General features: G+C 40.2%; 1 protein-coding gene across 2 annotated transcripts in view; it reads left to right on the forward strand.

Annotated features, from left to right (window-relative positions):
* Positions 1-19505, forward strand: part of STK26 (serine/threonine kinase 26) — a 54524-nt gene that overhangs the window by 29655 nt on the left and 5364 nt on the right. For both annotated transcript variants that reach the window (XR_004282480.1, XM_032330297.1), the window contains exons 3-11: positions 1691-1921; positions 10102-10158; positions 14574-14682; positions 14766-14923; positions 16128-16313; positions 17439-17587; positions 18656-18749; positions 19185-19247; positions 19330-19466. Coding sequence is in view for 1 of the 2 variants with exons in the window: in XM_032330297.1 (XP_032186188.1) it covers positions 1691-1921; positions 10102-10158; positions 14574-14682; positions 14766-14923; positions 16128-16313; positions 17439-17587; positions 18656-18749; positions 19185-19247; positions 19330-19466 (1184 nt within the window). In the remaining variant the exon portion in view is untranslated. The remainder of the gene's footprint in view (positions 1-1690; positions 1922-10101; positions 10159-14573; positions 14683-14765; positions 14924-16127; positions 16314-17438; positions 17588-18655; positions 18750-19184; positions 19248-19329; positions 19467-19505) is intronic.

A 19505-nucleotide genomic window follows, 5' to 3' on the forward strand; every position in this document is an offset into this window, starting at 1 on the left:
CTCTCTTCCCTGTGCTGGACTTTTCCTCTCTGTGACTGATTTCTTTTATAACTGGAAGTTTGTACCTCTTAATCCCCTTTATATCTCTTTCCCCTGCCCCCAAACCCCTTCTTCCCTGGCAGCCATCCGTTTGTTCTCTGTATTTAAGGGTCTGTTTTTTGTTTTGTTTTATTTAGGTCCCACATATAAAGGAAATCATACGGTATTTGTCTTTCTCTGTCTGGCTTATATCACCTAGCAGTATACCCTCTAGTTTCATCCATGTCGTCACAAATGGCAAGATCTGGCTGTTTCTTTATGGCTGTGTAATATTCTATCGTATATAACATCTTCCTTGTCCATTCATCTATCAGTGAACACTTGGGCTGCTTCCATATTTTGGCAATTGTAAGTAATTCTGCAATAGACAGAGGGGTGCCTATATCTGTTAGAATTAGTGTTTTCATCTTCTTTGGTAATTAACCAGTAGTGGAATTACTAGATCATATGATACTTCTATTTTTTTAAACTTTTTGAGGACCCTCCATACTGTTTTCCACAGTAGCTACACCAATTTACATTCCCACCAACAGTGCACAAGAGTTCCTTTTTCTCCACATCCTCGCCAACACTTGTTATTTTTTGGGTCAGCCATTCTGACAGGTGTGAGGTGATACCTCATCACAGTTTTGATTTGCATTTCCCTGATGATTAGTGATGTGTTGAGCATCTTTGCACGGGTCTGTTGGCCATCGGGATGCCTTTAGAAAAATGTCCCGCATGGGGCTCTCTGCTCAGTGGGGAGCCTGCTTCCTCCTCTCTCTCTGCCTGCCTCTCTGCCTATTTGTGGTCTCTCTGTCAAATAAATTAATTAATTAAATCTTTGGGAAAAAAAAGAAAAATGTCTATTCAGGGGTCACCTGGGTGGCTCAGTGGGTTAAGCATATCAGACTCTTGATTTCAGCTCAGGTCAACATCTCAGGGTCCTGGGATCAGAGCCGGCATTGGGCCCCCGAGCTCAGTGGGGAGTCTGCTTGAAATTCTCTCTCTCTCCCTCCCTACCTGTTTGCGTGTATGTGTATCCGTGCACGCTCTCTCTCTCTCTCTCATAAATAAATCTTAGAAAAAGGTCTACTCAGGTCCTTTGCCCATTTTTAATCAGATTATTTGTTCTTTCTTGGTGTTGGCCTGTATACGTGTTTTAATGTAATTTCAGTATTAACCGCTTATCTTAGGCATATCATTGACAGATCTCTTCTGTTCAGTAGTTCCTTTGTCCCTTGGTTGGTGGTTTCTTTCCATGTGCAAAAGCTTTTTTATGTTGTAGTCCCAATAGTTTATTTTTGTTTCTGTTTCCCTTGCCTAAGGACGTGTATTTAGAAAAAAAATGTTGCTAAGGCCGTTGTCACAGTAAAAAGTACCTGGCCCTTTGGCAGGCAGCAGAGACAGCATTTGTTACAAGGGACTGTTTGTGGTAACAGGATCAGCTAAGCCCAGTTAGCGTGGGTGACCCTGTAGAATATGGACTAGCTGGCTGTTTGGGATTGTAATTGCTCTAACAAAGCACATGCGGAGAGTCAGGGGAGTTTGTATGCTTTTAAAAATGTGTTATTGTCTTATGTGATTTATTTTCCTTTCATGTAAAAAAAACTTGATGCAAAACATTTGTGTTCTTTCTTTCTTTCTCTCCCCGCCACCCCCCCGCCCCTAGAATAACATAGCTGATCCAGAGGAACTCTTCACAAAATTAGAACGCATTGGGAAAGGCTCCTTTGGAGAAGTTTTCAAAGGAATTGATAACCGTACCCAGCAAGTGGTTGCTATTAAAATCATAGACCTCGAGGAAGCCGAAGATGAAATTGAAGACATTCAGCAAGAAATAACTGTTTTGAGTCAGTGTGACAGCTCATATGTAACCAAATACTACGGATCATATTTAAAGGTAATGTGTGTGTTATATTATTTAAGTCATAAGGTATTTTCATTAGAAGTTTTTCTTCCTTTTTTTTTTAATTCTATTTTTTTGAAAGGCAATGTCTTAAATTAGGATTTGGCAATCTTTGGCCTCCAGGCAGAGTCCAGCTCCATTTATAGTGCCAAATAGACTGTTTTTAGATTTAGCAGCTGTATCCTGAATGCATCCCAGCACTCGGCTGCGCCGTTACTCCACACCTGAACTCCGGGTTGACGGGGGAGCAGAAATGCAGCTGGTCCTTGAGACGTATCCTTTGTCAGGAAAGAGCTTTCCCCCTGGGCTTTGACACATAATTCTCAGTGGTCCAGTCTGTCTCAACCTAGAATTGATGGAATATAGAAGTATGTCACTTACTCCGTTGAGCTATGGTGGTTATATACACATCTTTCTCTCCCTCCAGATTATGAGCTCCTCGATGGCAGGGAATTTAGCTCAACAAGGCTTGGTTTTTACATCACTTAGCACAGGACATGGCACATCGTAAGTCCATGATAAATATCTGTTGAAGTAGAGTCAAATGGAATACTCTCTGTTCTCCCCCCCCGCAACAGAAGTTGGAATTTTAGTTTCCAGGATCATGGAATTAGCAGACACCTGAGGTCACGGCAGGTGGAGATGTGATGGCATAACACAATACTCTGGTTAGTAAAACCCAAGAATTCTTGGGTTCCAGAGTTAGAGGTCAGGATCTGGGGGCGCCTGGGTGGCTCAGTCGGTTAAGCATCTGCCTTTGGCTCAGGTCATGATCCCACAGTCCTGGGATTGAGTACCCGTGTCAGGCTCCCTGCTCAGTGGGGGGTCTGCTGCTCCCTCTCCCTCTGCTACACCCCCTGCTAGTGTTCTCTCTCACTGTCTCAAATAAATAAATAAAATCTAAAAAAAAAAAAAGGTCAGGATTTGTGTCTATTGAAATGTGAAGAATAAATCGAAAAATCTAGCTTTGGGTAGAGATACAATTACTTTAAAATTAAAAATTTGTATCCCCATATTTTAATTTTTCAGAGGAAGGCAGTATTATTTAGTTCTTTGCTTTTCAGGGTTTACGGGGCAGGGCAGAGGAGTCTGGTTGGTTGGTTAGTTGGTTGGTTGGTTGGTTAGTTGTTTTTTTTTTTTTTAAGATTTTATTTATTTATTTGCCAGAGAGAGAGAGAGAGCACAGGCAGGCAGAGTGGGAGCAGAGGCAGAGGAGAAGCAGGCTCCCCGCGGAGCAAGGAGCCCGATGTGGGACTCGATCCCAGGATGCTGGGATCACGACCTGATCCGAAGGCAGCAGCTTAACCAACTGAGCCACCCAGGCGTCCTGGTTGGTTAGTTTTATGTTCACCTATCTCTGGGTCAAAAAGAGTGTATTTATAATTCATCAGGCTACTGGCCTGAATAAGAATTAATGCTATCTTTTTTTATTCTGCTGACCGAATAAACCCTAGAATAATCTAGCTATATTAGTTATTACTTGTTTAGAAATCAAAAATTTCACTGCCTTTTTACAAAGCCTGTTTATTCTAGTATTACATGAATTAGATGAATGTGGAATGAATGCATAGTAGAAGAAATCCTTAAACAGGCTGTCACTATGTGTCATACACGGCATTAGGTGCTGGAGATAGAAAAATGAAGAACCTGGGTGGCTCAGTCAGCCGAGCCTCGGGCTCTTGGTTTCAATCCATCAAGCCCTGCGTCTGGCTCCACGCCCAGCAGGAGTCTGCTTGCTGATTCTCTCTCCACCCCTTCCTTCCCTTCTTCTCACTGATAATAAATCTTTTTAAAAAATGAATAACTCAGTCCTGCCTTTAAGGAGCACACAATCCCACATTGCACTAACAGAGTGCAGATTTTGTGATTACGTATGTACAACGTACAGACAGCACAAATAAGCATGTAGTCACTTTTCTTATTTGGAGGGGAGGGCGGTGGCGGTTCCAAGAGGAGATGGTACCATTCAATTCACTTCTCAGTGTTAGCCTTTACTCTCTCTAATCGTACACACAATTATTGGATTCTTCGTGGCATATTTTGCTTGTGAATTCTTACCTACAAAACTTACTTAGCAGGTCAGATTCTTTTTAAGAAATCCTGAAAGGTCACTCAGTCTCAATATATTCAGGTCTCCCTCCTGATTCCCATAGCACACTTGGTTTGAGGCAGCCTCAAGAATCTGTTGTTGTTGTTGTGTGTTGTTTACAGATTCTGGTTTACTCTTTCTGGATTGAATCCTGGTGATTCCTGATCTACTCTAGAGCATGTCTGGTTTACTCTTTCTGGATTGGACTCTGGTGATTCCAGACCTACTCTAGAGCAAACCTAAAGGTTTGCTATTCTTAGGCACTTGTAACAACAGATAAGCTCCCTTTGGTGACTGACTTAAAATATTAAATAAGCCCTATTCCTAATGGGTTATTCTATATTATATTGAAAATGGGTACCAACATGGTTTTGACTGTTTTCATTGGTTGCTTATAGCCTTTGTTGAATCAGACTCAGTACTCTTATGGAAAATGAATTATAGCTCTGTTTGTATTATTTATTCCTAGAACTTTAAAAAGTTTTTTAAAAATTCCCTTCACAGTGTACATGTACCAGTCACCCAATGACTACTTAATATTTAAAGAAACAGATTGTCATGCCCAAATCTTGATTATAGAATGTTTTCAGACTAGTGAATGAATCAGGGCCATTATCCATGATGTCTTCTTAAAGGATTAAACTGAATAATTTTTATCCCCTTTACCATCATTAATTAAAGTCTACTTTGAAAAAACATGTCACTTCTTGATAGAATTGTAGAAATCCACAGCCGGCTGATACTGATTATTCATATCCTGAATTTATTCACATTAGATAGAGTAAATAAATGCATGTGTATTATCTGTCTCTGTGCATATATACACACAGAAATAGCCTATGATTTTATAACCTTGTAATATTTATTTAAGTGACCAACTTAAATTGACCGACTTCTTTATTTTCCATTTATTTTAAAACAGTGAGAGTCTGTAGGCTTGCTTTTCTTTAAACTAAAATCACATCAGATGGAACAGGGTTCTGTTTAATGCAGTCAATATAACTCAAGGCTACATCCTCTAAGTACCATCAGGGGCCTGCATTATCAATCGACTTAGGGTTTATTGTGGCGCATCCTTCCATTTCAGAAGACATGGGGGATTTTGTGAGTCAGGTTAATTGGGTACAGTAGGATAAGGGTTTTTCTCAGGTTGTCTTTACACAGGATATTATACATAACCAAGACCGCACTGTAAGCTGGAGGAAAAGTTACTGCATTTGAGAGAAAATTATATGCTCTCTGAAACTGTATGCAGTTGTAGTGATTTCCTTGAAACATGCAGAAATGTACAAGGTATTCATTTTGACTGAGCTCACTGTATAACTTCATTTTTAAAAACAAGAGTAAAAACCAGACAAACATCAGTATAACCACAGTATTTTCCTTTAATTTTAGTTCACTGCAGATTTTCTTGAGAGACAAAGTTGGTCTTTATGAAGAGTGCTAAAATAAGCAAACCCTTCCCTTCTGATCTCATAATATTGGAAAAATCTTTTATAATCTTTAAATATTTTTCTAGTTCGATGTAAATCTTAAAATGAAGCTCACTCAGGCATTGACTAGAATTTGAATCATGCCTTTATTTGCTGCTGAAAATCGCCTTTAGATTTCTGTTTATGTTAAGGAACTATGCCCCTCCCCCACCACCACCTTGATACCCAAAAAAAAAAAAAAAAAATGATAGAAGTAAAATATTCCAGAACAGAGTCCAGTTTTGTGGCCTTCTCACTGTTTTTCCTGAGACTTTTGTGTGTGTTTATTCCCAGCCTATGGTGAATGTTTCTGGAATGTTCCTTAGTTAAAAATTGTGTTTTGGAGTTTTCTTATAAAACTTAAAGGAAATTGAAGAGGGAAAAATGTTCTCCTCCTTACAGTGTTTTTTTTTTCCTCAAAACAAATACAGCCTTAAGCTTGAAATAACACAGCTCTAAGGAGCCCCCTGTTAGATTCAGTTTCGCAGACATTTGCTTTTCGAATGCCCTACTATGTGTATTCCTTTCATTCTGCATATTTGTCGTGGTCCATCTCATCCACTCTGTTGTGACAGCTTCTTTCTTTTTTTAAGATTGATTGATTTGAAAGGGGGCACGGGCAGAGGGAGAGAATCTCCTGCAGACCCCATGCTGAGTGCAGGCCCCATGTGGGACTCAGTCCCACAACCCTGAGTTCATGACCTGAGCTGAAATCATGAGCTGGATGCCTGACCGACTGAGCCACCCACGCGCCCCTAGGGCGACAACTTCTGAATTCAGGTCTCTGGTTCTAGCCTCTCTACTTAACCCCAGATAGATACATCTAACTTGCTTCATATTACCCACGTATCTATGGGTCCATGAAGTACAGTAACCCTGACAAGGAGGAGTAGCATTTGAACAAGAACTTGAGCGTCATTTTGGTGAGGGTGGAGGATAGAGATGGTCTTCCAGTTTGGAAAAAAGGAACTCAGGGGTGGTAAGGCATGTGGCCAGATGATCTGTCCTGTCCCTCATGGTTCTATAAAATTTTATGTGCTGTTTCTTCTTTATTGCGGTAAAATATACATCATAAAATTTACCATTTTGACCATTTGAAGTGTACATTTCTGTGGCAGGAAATACCTTCCTGTTGTGTAGCCATCACCACCATCCATCTCCAGAACTTTTTCGTTTTCTTCAACTGCAACTCTGTACCCATTAAACTGTAATTTCCCATGGTCTCCTCTCCACAGTCCATTCTACTTTCTGTCCCTATGAATTGGACGACTCTGGGTTCCTTATATAAGTGGAATCAGACAACATTTGTCCTTTGATAACTGGCTGACTTCAGTTGTCCATGTTGGATTATGTGGTCAATGTCATGATTCATAGACCAGCCCATTTAATTCAACATGTACTTAATACATAGTACAATAATCATCTCTCAGATACATACAATGGGTATTCAAAAATTTTTTTTCTATGAACAGATGAATCCCAAATTTCACAGTAGCCCTTCTCCCTCCTTGCTTTGGCCAAATGTCTATTTAGCAGCAAACAGTGGGGTTCGGGGGCCTTCTTGTGGGGTGGCAGAGATAACTTGTTAACACTAGGCTCTAAGTTCTCCCCAGTAGATAGTACGACTCTGGAGTCCTTACGCTTTAGGCATTCTGAATTTTGGATCAGAAAGCCATTTCCTAACCCCTGACCACCCATGTTGATGCAGGACTTTAAACTTACTCCTCCAACCCATTGTGAAACTGTGCGGGTCACTTTATTAGTGGAGAAGTGGAGTTTTTCCTTCAGGGACTTCCTCTGCTTCAATGTGCCGGATGTACGGGCATGGTTTACAGTCCCTGGCTCTTTTGGAATTTTCAGCCGGTATGTAGATATCATCTCAGCCTTTTAAATTATTTAAAAGCAAGCCAAACATACTGATTTGCATTCTCCAACACAAACATCTTTTCACAGAAATCAAAGGTAGAAGTTGTAGTCCTCCAAAAGAACACAAACAGAGAGTCTAGGCTTTTCAGTTTTGTTTGGTTTGCAATTGGTGTTTTCCCTGAGGCCTGCTGTGGACAAGGAACCTGTCAGAAAACGCTCTGTGGACGAAGCTTCCTTGAGCAGAGAAGAGCCCCACGAGCCTCACTTCAGTCCCCACACCTGCGTAGCAATCTTCTGAAGGGCCAGACCTGTGGCCATCATCTAGTGAGACTTGTCCCCAGAAGTGGCAATCAGAAGGAAGCAGGCAGAAAATTCTGTCTGGCAGCTCCCCTTCCTTCCCTGCTGTTTCCAGAGAGTCCTGGTCCCACCCAGTGGCTTGCTTGGGAGGAGGAAGCCGCCTTTTTCAGATCTGGAAGTTGCTTACTCACAACTTTAATAGCATTTTGAGCTCTCTGTGAATATGCTTAAGTGGAGAACAGATGGTAAGTTTCTGTTTTGAGTCAGTAAACCCCCCCCCCCAAAAGGACACACATTGTTTCAGACTCGGAAAACAGATGCTTTCATTCATGAAGAACTGTGTTTAATAAGATCTTTTCGTTTGCCTTGTTAAGTATCAGGTGAATGGGAAGCATTCTGAGCTCATGAGGTAGAAGGTAGGGCTGATTAGAAACAAACTGGCAAAAGAAAAAATTCCACAGGCTGTGCGGCCTTGTGAGAACCACTTCTTTCTTCTCTCGAAAGTCAACTATAAAGACACATGAGGTTGACAATTTTCAGGTTCTGAGGGCCTGATTCTAGACATAAAAACAAGTTACCTGAAGCACTCCCAGAGCTCTTTCTCCTTCCCCACTGTTAAGAGAACATACTTCCTCTCTTTCCTACCCTAGACACCTCCACCAGCAAAGACTCTTGGGAGTGGCTGGTGGCTGTCAAGAGGCACGGGGTGGGGGAGGGTGTACATTGTTGCCGCCCAACCCCCACCCCCCGCTGTGCATCCTACGTGGTGTCAGCATCCAGAAAGAAAGGAGGAATCCTTGCATATTGATTTAACCGGAGCCCTTCCTCCCCCGGCCCCAATACTAAGCCTCTTTTCCAGTCCCTTCACTATAGTGTCACCCATCGTCCTATTACTGGGGTCCATTCTTTTGCCATGCTAAAGCCCCAGCCTCATGGGGACATGTAGACATTTTGATTGGAACTCTTGAGTACTTCCTGAGGAGTTTAGAGTTTGATGGCTCCTGGCAGTAGCTCGAGCATCTTTATCCCACAGCTGAGGCTGTAAGGGTAAAAAATGTGTCCCTGGCATCCCAAGCTGAAGCACAACACTGAATGTGTTTTTCCCCTGGAAACATTATGAGGGTGTAAACAGTCATTTCTTTGGCATTCCTTCTGCTACACTGTGGAGACCGTCGTGTTCAGCTCTCTCTTGTGGGGGACTACCCTAGGAACCTCGACATTATTTTTTATGGGAAAAGTGCTTGCTTTTCAAATTTGAAACACCTTACTTAAAATGGACTTTTAGAACACCAGCCATTCACAACTTGGCCCCTTGCCAGGATAGTAAAATCAACCATTCCACTTATAGCCAAATCTGGGGTCCCACAAAAATGCAGAGAATAACACTCATGAAATGATTTGGGGAGAGAAGTGTCCCTCGTATTTCAGGCTATCGCTGAAAGAGGTTTAATGGTTGATTCCAATTTTTATCTGACAGAGCTGAGTGGTGCCTGTGTGCACGTGTGTGTGCACCTGATTGAAGTTTACATACTTCAGGTAACTTGCCCCATTCCTTCTGTACAGCTCAGAATGAAGTTAATTCCGGAATAATCAAGTAATTCTATGCTTTTCGAGCTACACACTCCCTTTCTCTTAGCCATGTACCTCGGCAATAGGAGTTGGAGGCCAGGAGGAACAATATCCTTTCTAGGTTCCACATGTGTCCGAAAAATGCCCAGTAATCATGGCTGATAGAAGTGGTACAGTACATGAGAACAAAAGCCAAAAACCGTAATAAGGCAAACTAACCAGTGTACCCAAACTGTTAAAATCACATGGGAGGTACCCAGAAGCTCCATTTAAAACTTCTACAAGTCTCCATATACCTCCTCATTCCTTAATGTGACTCTTTTCCTTTCAAAGTCATCCAAAATAATAATTTAAGGCTATGGTTTCTTTATTCCGGGTTTTATAAAAATTGCTAATAGTTCAACAGTTTAAAAAAATAATAATTTCTCTGTCAAATAAATAAATAAAATCTTTTTTAAAAAGGGGGGGGCGCCTGGGTGGCTCAGTGGGTTAAGCCTCTGCCTTCAGCTCAGGTCATGATCTCAGGGTCCTGGGATTGAGCCCCACATAGGGCTCTCTGCTCAGCAGGGAGCCTGCTTCCTCCTCTCTCTCTGCCTGCCTCTCTGCCTGCTTGTGAACTCTGTCAAATAAATAAATAATAAAAAAATAATAATTTGTTCTTCATTTAGCCGTATCACAGGCTGAAAAGGTTGGGAGGAAGATCAAGACTCAGAACTTTACTTTTATTTGTAATGTTCTATGGAAAAATATATGCTGGGCTTCAAACAACTAATTTTAAACTTGTGTTTTAAGACCAGTACGTTAGTATGTCAGATTTAACATATTATGCTAGTTATTTGGCTCAGGTTTACAATGATTAAATTGTTTCATGGATTTTACAGGGTTCAAAATTATGGATAATAATGGAATATCTGGGTGGTGGTTCAGCACTGGATCTTGTAAGTATTTTTAAATACTTAACATATAAATACTTAACATAACACACTTAACATATCTATACTTTAACTTTTTTCTTTTAACTGGCATAAGCAGTGGCTTTTGGGTGAGCTGAATGGTTGCTCTGGTAATATGTTCAAGTTAAACTCTTACTTCGGGACCCCTGCCCTTATGTAGATTGAGCTAGATTGCAGGATTGAGCATATTGCTGATACTCTTAGCATGTGAATGAAACATGAATATCTTAATAAAATAAAGCTCTGCAAATTAGCAGTGTATGTGGCCATTGCTATCAGTTTAGAGTTTTACTTCGCAAGGATTTCCCTGAAAAGACCACGTTCTTGGATTTTTAAAAATGTGATTAAACTGGTTCTTGTGTTCTCACCAAAGAGGCCTATGGACCCAGTTCCCTACAGAACTCTCTGCCCCTCTATAGGCCATTTGGAAATGTGATGGTATTTTTGGTTGTCATAATGACTTGGAAGTGCTAGGGCCATTTTAGTGGGCAAAGATCAGGGTGCTGAAATCCTCCGATGGGCAGGAGAAGTTTCACCCAGTGAAGCTGTGATCACACACATAATGCCTTTGAGAAACACAGGTGGTTTTCCCTAAATTGGTGTGATTCTGTCATTGCTGTCTCCCCCTTTTAAATCTTTATTAATATGACATTGTATTTAAAATTCAGTATGCATTACTAAAGGCAACTTTGTGTAGTAAGATGACCACTGAGCTGGCCTATAGGAATTTGATCTTATGGGGCTGTCTTCATAACTAAATCTGTGCCTGTGAACCAGACACATAAATTCCTTAGACTTGGATATCCTATAAAACGAAGAAGTTATTTCTAAGTTCCCTTCTGTCTTGAATATTATATGACTTATATTTTCTTAGCATGCTTCTGCTTTTGAAATTATAGAGTGTGATGTTTCTAAAAATAAAGTGTTTTCATGATTAAGATCATCAAGTAATATTTTAACTCTTATTTTCAAGTGGAGATGAGTTTTCCCAACCGTGAGTGATTAAATATTTCTAAAAGAGTTTAATCCTCCCTGCTAATGACTCCAAAGTTTCAAATAATCCTATGAACAGAAATGACGGTAAGAGATTTTCTGTCCTTGAAACAGAACCAAATTTAAAGCTTTCTAAAGAAATGGTAATTAAACTTGACGGAGAGTCTCATCTCCTTCTAGGAATTCATCTCATTTTAATCATTTGCTGAGTTAGGTATTACCCTCCTTGTATCTAATCTAATTCTTACACCCCAAAGCTGGAGGTCGTGTTTTCTCTCTCTCCTCTCTAGTGATAGAACACAACTGGTGTTTCTTTGTATAATAATCCTTCACAATAGTGTTTTCATTAGGGCTACAAGAAGCCTGCCAGTTGCTCCACGATCCTCCTCCTTCTACTTTTCATATAGTTAAGAGCCCTTTTCAAATTGATCACAGTTACCTTATCTGGTCCCCCAAGGTGCTCACCATATCCCTTCCCTGTGCTGTAAAAAATTAAGAAACCTGGGTCCTCGTCCTCGTTCTACGATTGACTAGTTGGCTAATACTGGACAAACCATCATTGAACCTCTGTGCCTTGATTTCCTCAAATACTGAAAGAAGAAATTCAATTAATAATTGCTCGAGGTTTGTTTCTCAATTTCAAGAACGCTGTGATTGAATGATAAAGTTCATGTAACTGGCCTTTGTAAGGAGGGCGCATGATGAGAAAATGTGCTGTACAGAGGAAGGCTAGCATTTGGGGAATGGAAGAAAGGATTAGGTGGCAGGGAGGGCACTGCTGTTAGGGACAAGAGGAAATAAGAGGGATGCTGGGCAGCGAGGATTTCTCACTTTAAGGTGGTGCCCAACTAAAGGAGCATGATTACAACTTGTAACTGACATCAACATTTTAGAGTGTATACCTCAAGATTCTCTCCCATTGGAAAAACAAAACGAGTTGTGTATGAACAGACTTTGTGCCTATTGTAGGTTATTTTATGGAATTGATCATATCTGACTTCTTTCCAAGAATTGCGGTGGCTTACAACAAAAACTCATACGATAAGGCTAATAGAATAAAACAGGAGCACCAAAGAAAAAAGTTGGAAACAATATGCCAGCCTTAAGAGAAGACATAATACAATGTACTGCCTTGGGACTGGCTGATTAGGACCGGCTGGAAGTCTAAAGGAGTGGGGGAGAGCCCCAGGCCCACAAGTATATAGTCTGTGAAAGAGCAGATGTCCCTCTATTGCACGCTCTCAGCGGACAATAGAGGCAAAGTACCCAAGGCCGGTATGCGGCCCCAAAGGCATGGGTATTAGCTATTAGAGACATTGTCACCGTCTTCAGTCATTGAGGAGAAGTTCAATTATGCACTCCAAGGCCAGTGAACCAGGATTTCATCATGATCTCTCCCAAGGTCGTATGGCAAAAAAAAAAAAAAAAAATGTCTCTGTTGCATAGACTTTACCTTCGCTTTCTTTCCCAACTCCCTTTTTTTTCTCCTTTTCCCATTGTTGTCAACATGGCTAAGGAAACATTTTAACCACAAGCCTTGAAATAGTTTTATGTCTGATAATGAACCAGAAAAACCCAACTGCAGCACCCCATTCCCAGTTCCCTGCCATGGAGTCTCCCCCTTTTAGCCTCCCCCAGTAGCCCGTTCATTGAGAGTCTGTATTTTAAACCGGTCCTAAATATACCCAATAAGCTAGTGGGTCTGTAGGACCCCTTTTTTGTTTTTGTTTTTGTTTTATGGAAATATATATTTTTTAATTTCTTACTTAATACACTGGCTTATCCAGGCCACTTTTGGAAGTCCTTTAGAATGACAAGTAGTATCCCTTACAGATCTTGCCTGATTTCTTTAACTGAGGATATACGTCTTCTGCCCCCGTCAGCATATTAGGATCAGTGATACTAACTACGAATCCTTAGTATGACCTTGGTCTCTCACTTCCTTGGTAGTCCCTCAGAATTTCATTGCTAGTGATCAGTAAAATGCCATTTTCACCTTTGAGAACAACTTTAATCACTCCTGTTTAAATAGAAACTTTTGGGGTGGAAGTTGATAGATTTATAAGTAAATAGATAATGTTACCTAGGAAAGGCACCTATTGAACTATGGACATCCCCGGAGTATACTGTATATCCAGCCCACAGTTCCTATTCAATGGTGAGACTGAAGTACAGAGTCTATTTTAAGCTGTTAAATTTCAACATGAAAGTGCCCTTTATTCAGAATAAATATGGTATTCATGAAAGATGAAATACACAAGGTGCCAAAGAGCTGTGAATCCCTCCCAGTGTGAGGCAGAGTGGGCGATGTTTGATTTTCACCACCTCGTCCCTCCTTCCAGCAAACAGACCTCTACCTCAGCTCTGACTTTAGATTCCCACCCTTTCCTGTAATAATATTGTACAGTCCACTGTTTGTGCTTTATGAGGTACCAGAACTTTAAAATAACCATTTATTTTAAAGAGAGATTTTCAGATATTCCATTACAAGTTCTCCTGAAACCTAATCATTGCTTTCCTTGTATTCCAGTTGGAACGACTGGCTTTGGTACAGAGATGGGGAAAGAAAGGCAAATGTGTTACATTTATTTGAAAAACCGTATCCCTTCACAATTTGATCTTTTTTTTTTTTTTTTACAGTGAAAGTCTGAATAGATTAATTATCATATTCCTGGCTAACTTTTAAATTTCAGTCTCAAAAATTCTCTCTGCTTTCCAAAGTGATTGAGATCACAAAAGTTAAGAACTGTACTCTGGGCCGACTTACCTCAAAATCAGTTCAGTGTAAATAGTTAGTCATTGAAATAGCCAACACCAAAATTTAAGTAGCTGATTTCTTTTTTTGTAGCCAAAAAGGAAAAGGAATCTAGTTCTGTCATTGTTTAAGCATATTTCTTAAATCTTGGAGGTAAATATTTAGGAACCCTGGAACTTGGAGCTAGTACAGAGGTCACACTGCTTATATTATCTTTCAAGATTAAATCTAATCATTTAAAAACCTTTTCAGGGGGCGCCTGCATGGCTCAGTGGGTTAAGCCTCTGCCCTCTGCCCAAGTCATGATCTCAGGGTCCTGGGATCAAGCCCTGCATTGGGCTCTCTGCTCGGCAGGGAGCCTGCTTCCCGCCCCCCCTGCCTGCCTCTCTGACTACTTGTGATCTCTCTCTCTCTCTCTCTCTCTCTGCCAAGTAAATAAATAAAATCTTGGAAAAAAACGCTTTCCCTTCGACTTAACTTATTTAGTCTCTTCCCTCACCTTTTAAATTATTTCCCCCATTTGTTTCAGTGTTAGCTTAATAAGCAGAATTGCTTCGTATATCTAAGTGATTCCCTGATTTCACAGATAATACCAGGTTTGAACTAGATTGTTCAGTTGTGTATAAAAAGTGTGTGTGTTTTCCCTCCTCAGCTTCGAGCTGGTCCATTTGATGAGTTCCAGATCGCTACCATGCTAAAGGAAATTTTGAAAGGTCTGGACTATCTGCATTCAGAAAAGAAAATTCACCGAGACATAAAAGGTACACAGAAATCTTATATGACCCTGAGAAACATAGCTATATTCTAAGGAAGCTGAGGGGTTTTTGTTTCTTTTTCCCCCCAGCTGCCAACGTCTTGCTGTCAGAACAAGGAGATGTTAAACTGGCTGACTTTGGAGTTGCCGGCCAGCTGACAGATACACAAATCAAAAGAAATACCTTTGTGGGAACACCATTTTGGATGGCTCCTGAAGTTATTCAGCAGTCAGCTTATGACTCAAAAGTAAAGTGTTACCTGTATAAAACTGTTTTGTTTTTAATAATAGCTTTTATATCACATGCTATGCTATGTAAAAAAAAAAAAAAACTGCCCTAATTTTCCTTCTTTTAAAAGTATTTCAAAAGCTAGTATTTTATCAAGTCTTCTGCTAAATCATAAGTTCCTGTATTTGGACTCGATTTCTTCCCTTCAGTAGCCTTCCATCCCACTTAGAATAAAATCCAAGGTCCTTACGATCACATACATAGTGGTCTATGATCTGGCCCTTGTCTGCCTCTCCCGCTTCAGCTCCTTTCACTCTCCTCTATATTCTGTCTCCTTCAACCACAGGGGCCTCACTGCTGTTCCTCAAACCTATCAAGTACTACTCCGGCCTCAGGACCTTTGCACACACCCTTCCCTCTATCTGGAATAACCTTTCTTCCAATCAGGTCTCTGCTTAAACCTTACCTCACAGTAGGGGCACCTGAGTGACGCAGTCAGTTGGATTTCCAGCTCTTGGTTTTGGCTCAGGTCATGATCTCTGGGTTGGGGGATCAGCCCCATGTTGGGCTTGGAACTTAGTATGGAGTGTGCTTGAGATACTCTCCCTTTCCCTCTGTCCCTCCCTTCTAAAATAAATAAATAAATCTTTTAAAAAAATTACTTCACAGAGCAGTCTTCCCTAGCCATCCTGTGTAAAATTTCCAGCCCCTTGACCCCATCATTCATTATTCCCTTACCCTAATTTTACTCTCCTTCACAGAACCTAGCACCATCTGACATCATACTATTTATTTACTCATCTGTCTCTTCTGTTGGAACACAAGCCCCTTGAGAGCAGGGATTTTTTTTGTCTGCTTTATTCACCACCTGAATTCTCAGTGCTTAGAATGTGGTATCTGGCAAACCATAAGGAAATTTGGTCATTTAAAAAAAATAAATTAATTCAATTAATAAAAACGTATTACGTTACATTGCATTTCTTGAGATACCTTGTTTTTTGTTTGTTTGTTTGTTTGTTTAAGATTGATTGATTGATTTCCTCTCTGTCCCCAACGTGGGGCTCAAATTCACGAGCCCAAGACCCAAGACTCACACACTCTTCCAACTGACCCAGCCAAGTGCCCCTCTTAAGACACTTAACGTCTTGTGACCCATAGGCTATTTCATGGCAGTCTGTTGGAATGGAATGTCAGGCTAATTTTTTTTCTCTCTCTTACATCAGGCTGACATTTGGTCACTGGGCATCACTGCTATTGAACTAGCCAAAGGAGAGCCACCTAACTCTGACATGCATCCGATGAGAGTTCTGTTCCTTATTCCAAAAAACAATCCTCCAACTCTCGTTGGAGACTTTACTAAGTCCTTTAAGGAGTTTATTGATGCTTGCCTGAACAAAGATCCGTCATTTGTGAGTATATATTGCTATTACTACTATTTGGTTTTGATTATTAAATCTGCATTAGCAAATGGGGTTTTTCTGCAGTGAGGAATACAGTGACTGTGAAAATTGCCTAAGATCCTTCTAGGAACCTGATTCTTCCTTCTCTCTTAATAGTTCTGTTCTTCCTTTTCTCCTTCCCCGGTGTCTTTTGCACTTTCTCATGGTCCCTAGCTCCTTCATTCTGTTGATTATTTCTTATTTCAAAGGGAAAGAAATTTGAGAAATAAAGTTCCTGTTATAGGAAGTCATTATTAAAGTACACTTGTAACTATCCACAGTGGTTTTTATTCAACTGTGTTTTCATTTTTCTTGAAAAGTGATGTGTGCATTTCACTTCTTAAAGAATTTAATGTTGAGAAATTCCAGCATACGGAGTCATACGCTTTTACTGAAGTCTAGGGGACTCTACTCATTTACCTGGCAGAATTGATCACAGTTGCTTTACTGTTTCTAAAATAAAGCTGCCTGGTGACTTCTAGAAGCTAGAACTGTACAAGAACTAAGTTCTTGATGTAACTGTTTTTAAATTGAGAGTGAATATTCTAATATTAACAAAGCCCTAGGGGAGAAATAGCCCCTATAGCCCCTGGTATTTGCATTTAGATGCACTTTGAATTAATGGGTGATGGAGAAAGGGTTAATCTGGGGATCATACGTGTGTAGTTGATGATCAAATTACAGCCTTGCTAGTTGTCATCCTTTTTTCAACTTACAGTAAATATAATAAGAGTACTTGAAAGCACTATTTTGAAACATTTTTCAGTTTTTAACTTATCTTCAAAATCCTGCCATGTGTTTCTCTGGTTTTGAGAGATTTCCTGCCTGCCAGTTTGCTGGTAGGTAGGCTACCACCTTGCCCACTGGGCTTGAACAAATTGGTACCAAGGTAGTAAATTTAATTTGGTTGCCTTGAACCACTTCAAAAAGTAGAATTAGCTGTTTATTGCCCTATAGCATTTTAGTTGTCCTCATGTTTGTAGACCTCCTTTCCAGGTGTACCTTTCCTGCTTAATGATTGAAATAATTTTTTACCACCCCTTGTAATCATAAAGAGCCTAGAAGTATTCATGCATCCTTATTTTTTTCCCCTAGCGTCCTACAGCAAAAGAACTTCTGAAACACAAATTCATTGTAAAAAATTCAAAGAAGACTTCTTATCTGACCGAACTGATAGATCGATTTAAGAGATGGAAGGCAGAAGGCCACAGTGATGATGAATCCGATTCCGAGGGCTCTGATTCGTATGTACAAATCATTTAATTTTTTATGTAGGTAGCTCATTCTAATATTGCCTGTCTTTTAGCTAGTATCCACTGTGCCTTCTCTAGCATAAAATACAAACCTTATTTTAGAGTTTTACTTTAGAAACTGTGGAAGTCTTTTAAAATCACAGTCTGTGGAGTAAGTACAATGAATTTGGAAACTTTTTTTTTCTTAGAAGTGAATTGCTCTTGTTTTAAATGGTCTCGGTCTAACCCCTAGTGGATACTTGAGTATATTACAAAATTTGGGGGAAAAAATCGATCAAAAGTATTACATTAGTTTGCTTCAAGTGATAAGGTGCTATGTCTTCTCATACTTAGCGGTGGTGGGGGGCAGGGAACCTGCAGAATCCTTCTGGAGAGTGACCTCTGGGCCTTTCCCACCCCTTGGCCACATACTAAACTGTGATCAGACTGATACATTAAAATACTCATCTATATATGATTTCTACCCCCCTAAAAAAGTTCCACTGTTTTTCTAACTGCAGCATTGACATTCGACATCTGAGATGCTAAGTCCATACTTAATGTAGACCAGGGAAGTCTGTAGGTCACACCAGAATTTACTCTTCTACTGGCTGAATCAGCACAAAGGCAACACGAAATTTCTTTCGATAATATTCTCAGAGTCCTGCATTTATGAGAAATTGCCCTACTTTTGAAAAGAATAAAAAATAGCAGGCTGATTCTTGTGCCCCTGTTGGTTTGTTGGCCATGGTTGTCCATGAAAGTGGCCCATGGAACTTTAAAAAAGAAGCAAAAGGCACTCCAAGAGATCCTGATCTGGTCAGTGCGGAGGGGGTGGGGGCAGGCCTTTCTATGTGGTGAGAGGTCTCCACATGCCATTCTGATGCACGCTTAGGATTTGAGGATCACTGCCCTTCGTCAGTAAATAGTCTCCACCCAAAACTGAACGCAAATGCTTTTAAATACTGTGATTTTTTATATATCGGAACAACTCTTCAGAGTCTGGCTGCATTGATTTGGTATCTTCACCAAGCTGAATAATTTAGGAACTTATATCAGTATTTTGGGCCATCTCTTTAGGGAATCCACCAGCAGAGAAAGTAATACTCATCCCGAATGGAGCTTTACCACCGTGCGAAAGAAGCCTGATCCAAAGAAACTCCAGAATGGGGCAGTATGTACATGGCGATGATCACTTTCTCTCGATAGGACTCTTGTGGACTAATACAGTGAGATTGTGATGGCCAGAAATTACTAGAATTTAATACCCCTAAGTGCCCGTTTACCTCATTGTGTCCATAGAATGCTTCATGTGCCGTTAGCTTTGGGCTCATTAAAAATTACTCATTATTTAAATTATTAAATTATTAAAAATTATTGCCATTATTCATGGGAGTCATTTAAGTGGCCATCAGTATGTTTTTAAATGCAACCTAGACATGCATAAACCCAGTGGAATCGTGGGTATCTGTTGTAATCCTAGAGGTTAGAGGTCTTCTGGATGATGATGGGAGAGAGGTTTCCAGTTAGCCCTCACTTGTTAAAGAGTAAGAAAACCGTGACTACTTATGTCAGTTTCATCTGCATAATCTATATTGTTTGTTCCAAGGAGCAAGATCTCGTGCAAACACTGAGCTGTTTGTCTATGATAATCACACCTGCATTTGCTGAAGTAAGTACAGATTCATTAGCTTTGGATATCTATGTTAAGAAGTCTGGCGATTTCAAATGTTATTACTATTGATCTTCCACAGCTTAAACAGCAGGATGAGAATAACGCTAGCAGGAATCAGGCGATTGAAGAACTTGAGAAAAGTATTGCTGTGGCCGAAGCCGCCTGTCCTGGCATCACAGATAAAATGGTGAAGAAATTAATTGAAAAATTTCAAAAGTAAGCTTGAAATGTCATTTAAGAAATTATTTTTACATT

Source organism: Mustela erminea, chromosome X (genome assembly GCF_009829155.1).
Source record: "Mustela erminea isolate mMusErm1 chromosome X, mMusErm1.Pri, whole genome shotgun sequence".
Taxonomy (NCBI): domain Eukaryota; kingdom Metazoa; phylum Chordata; class Mammalia; order Carnivora; family Mustelidae; genus Mustela; species Mustela erminea.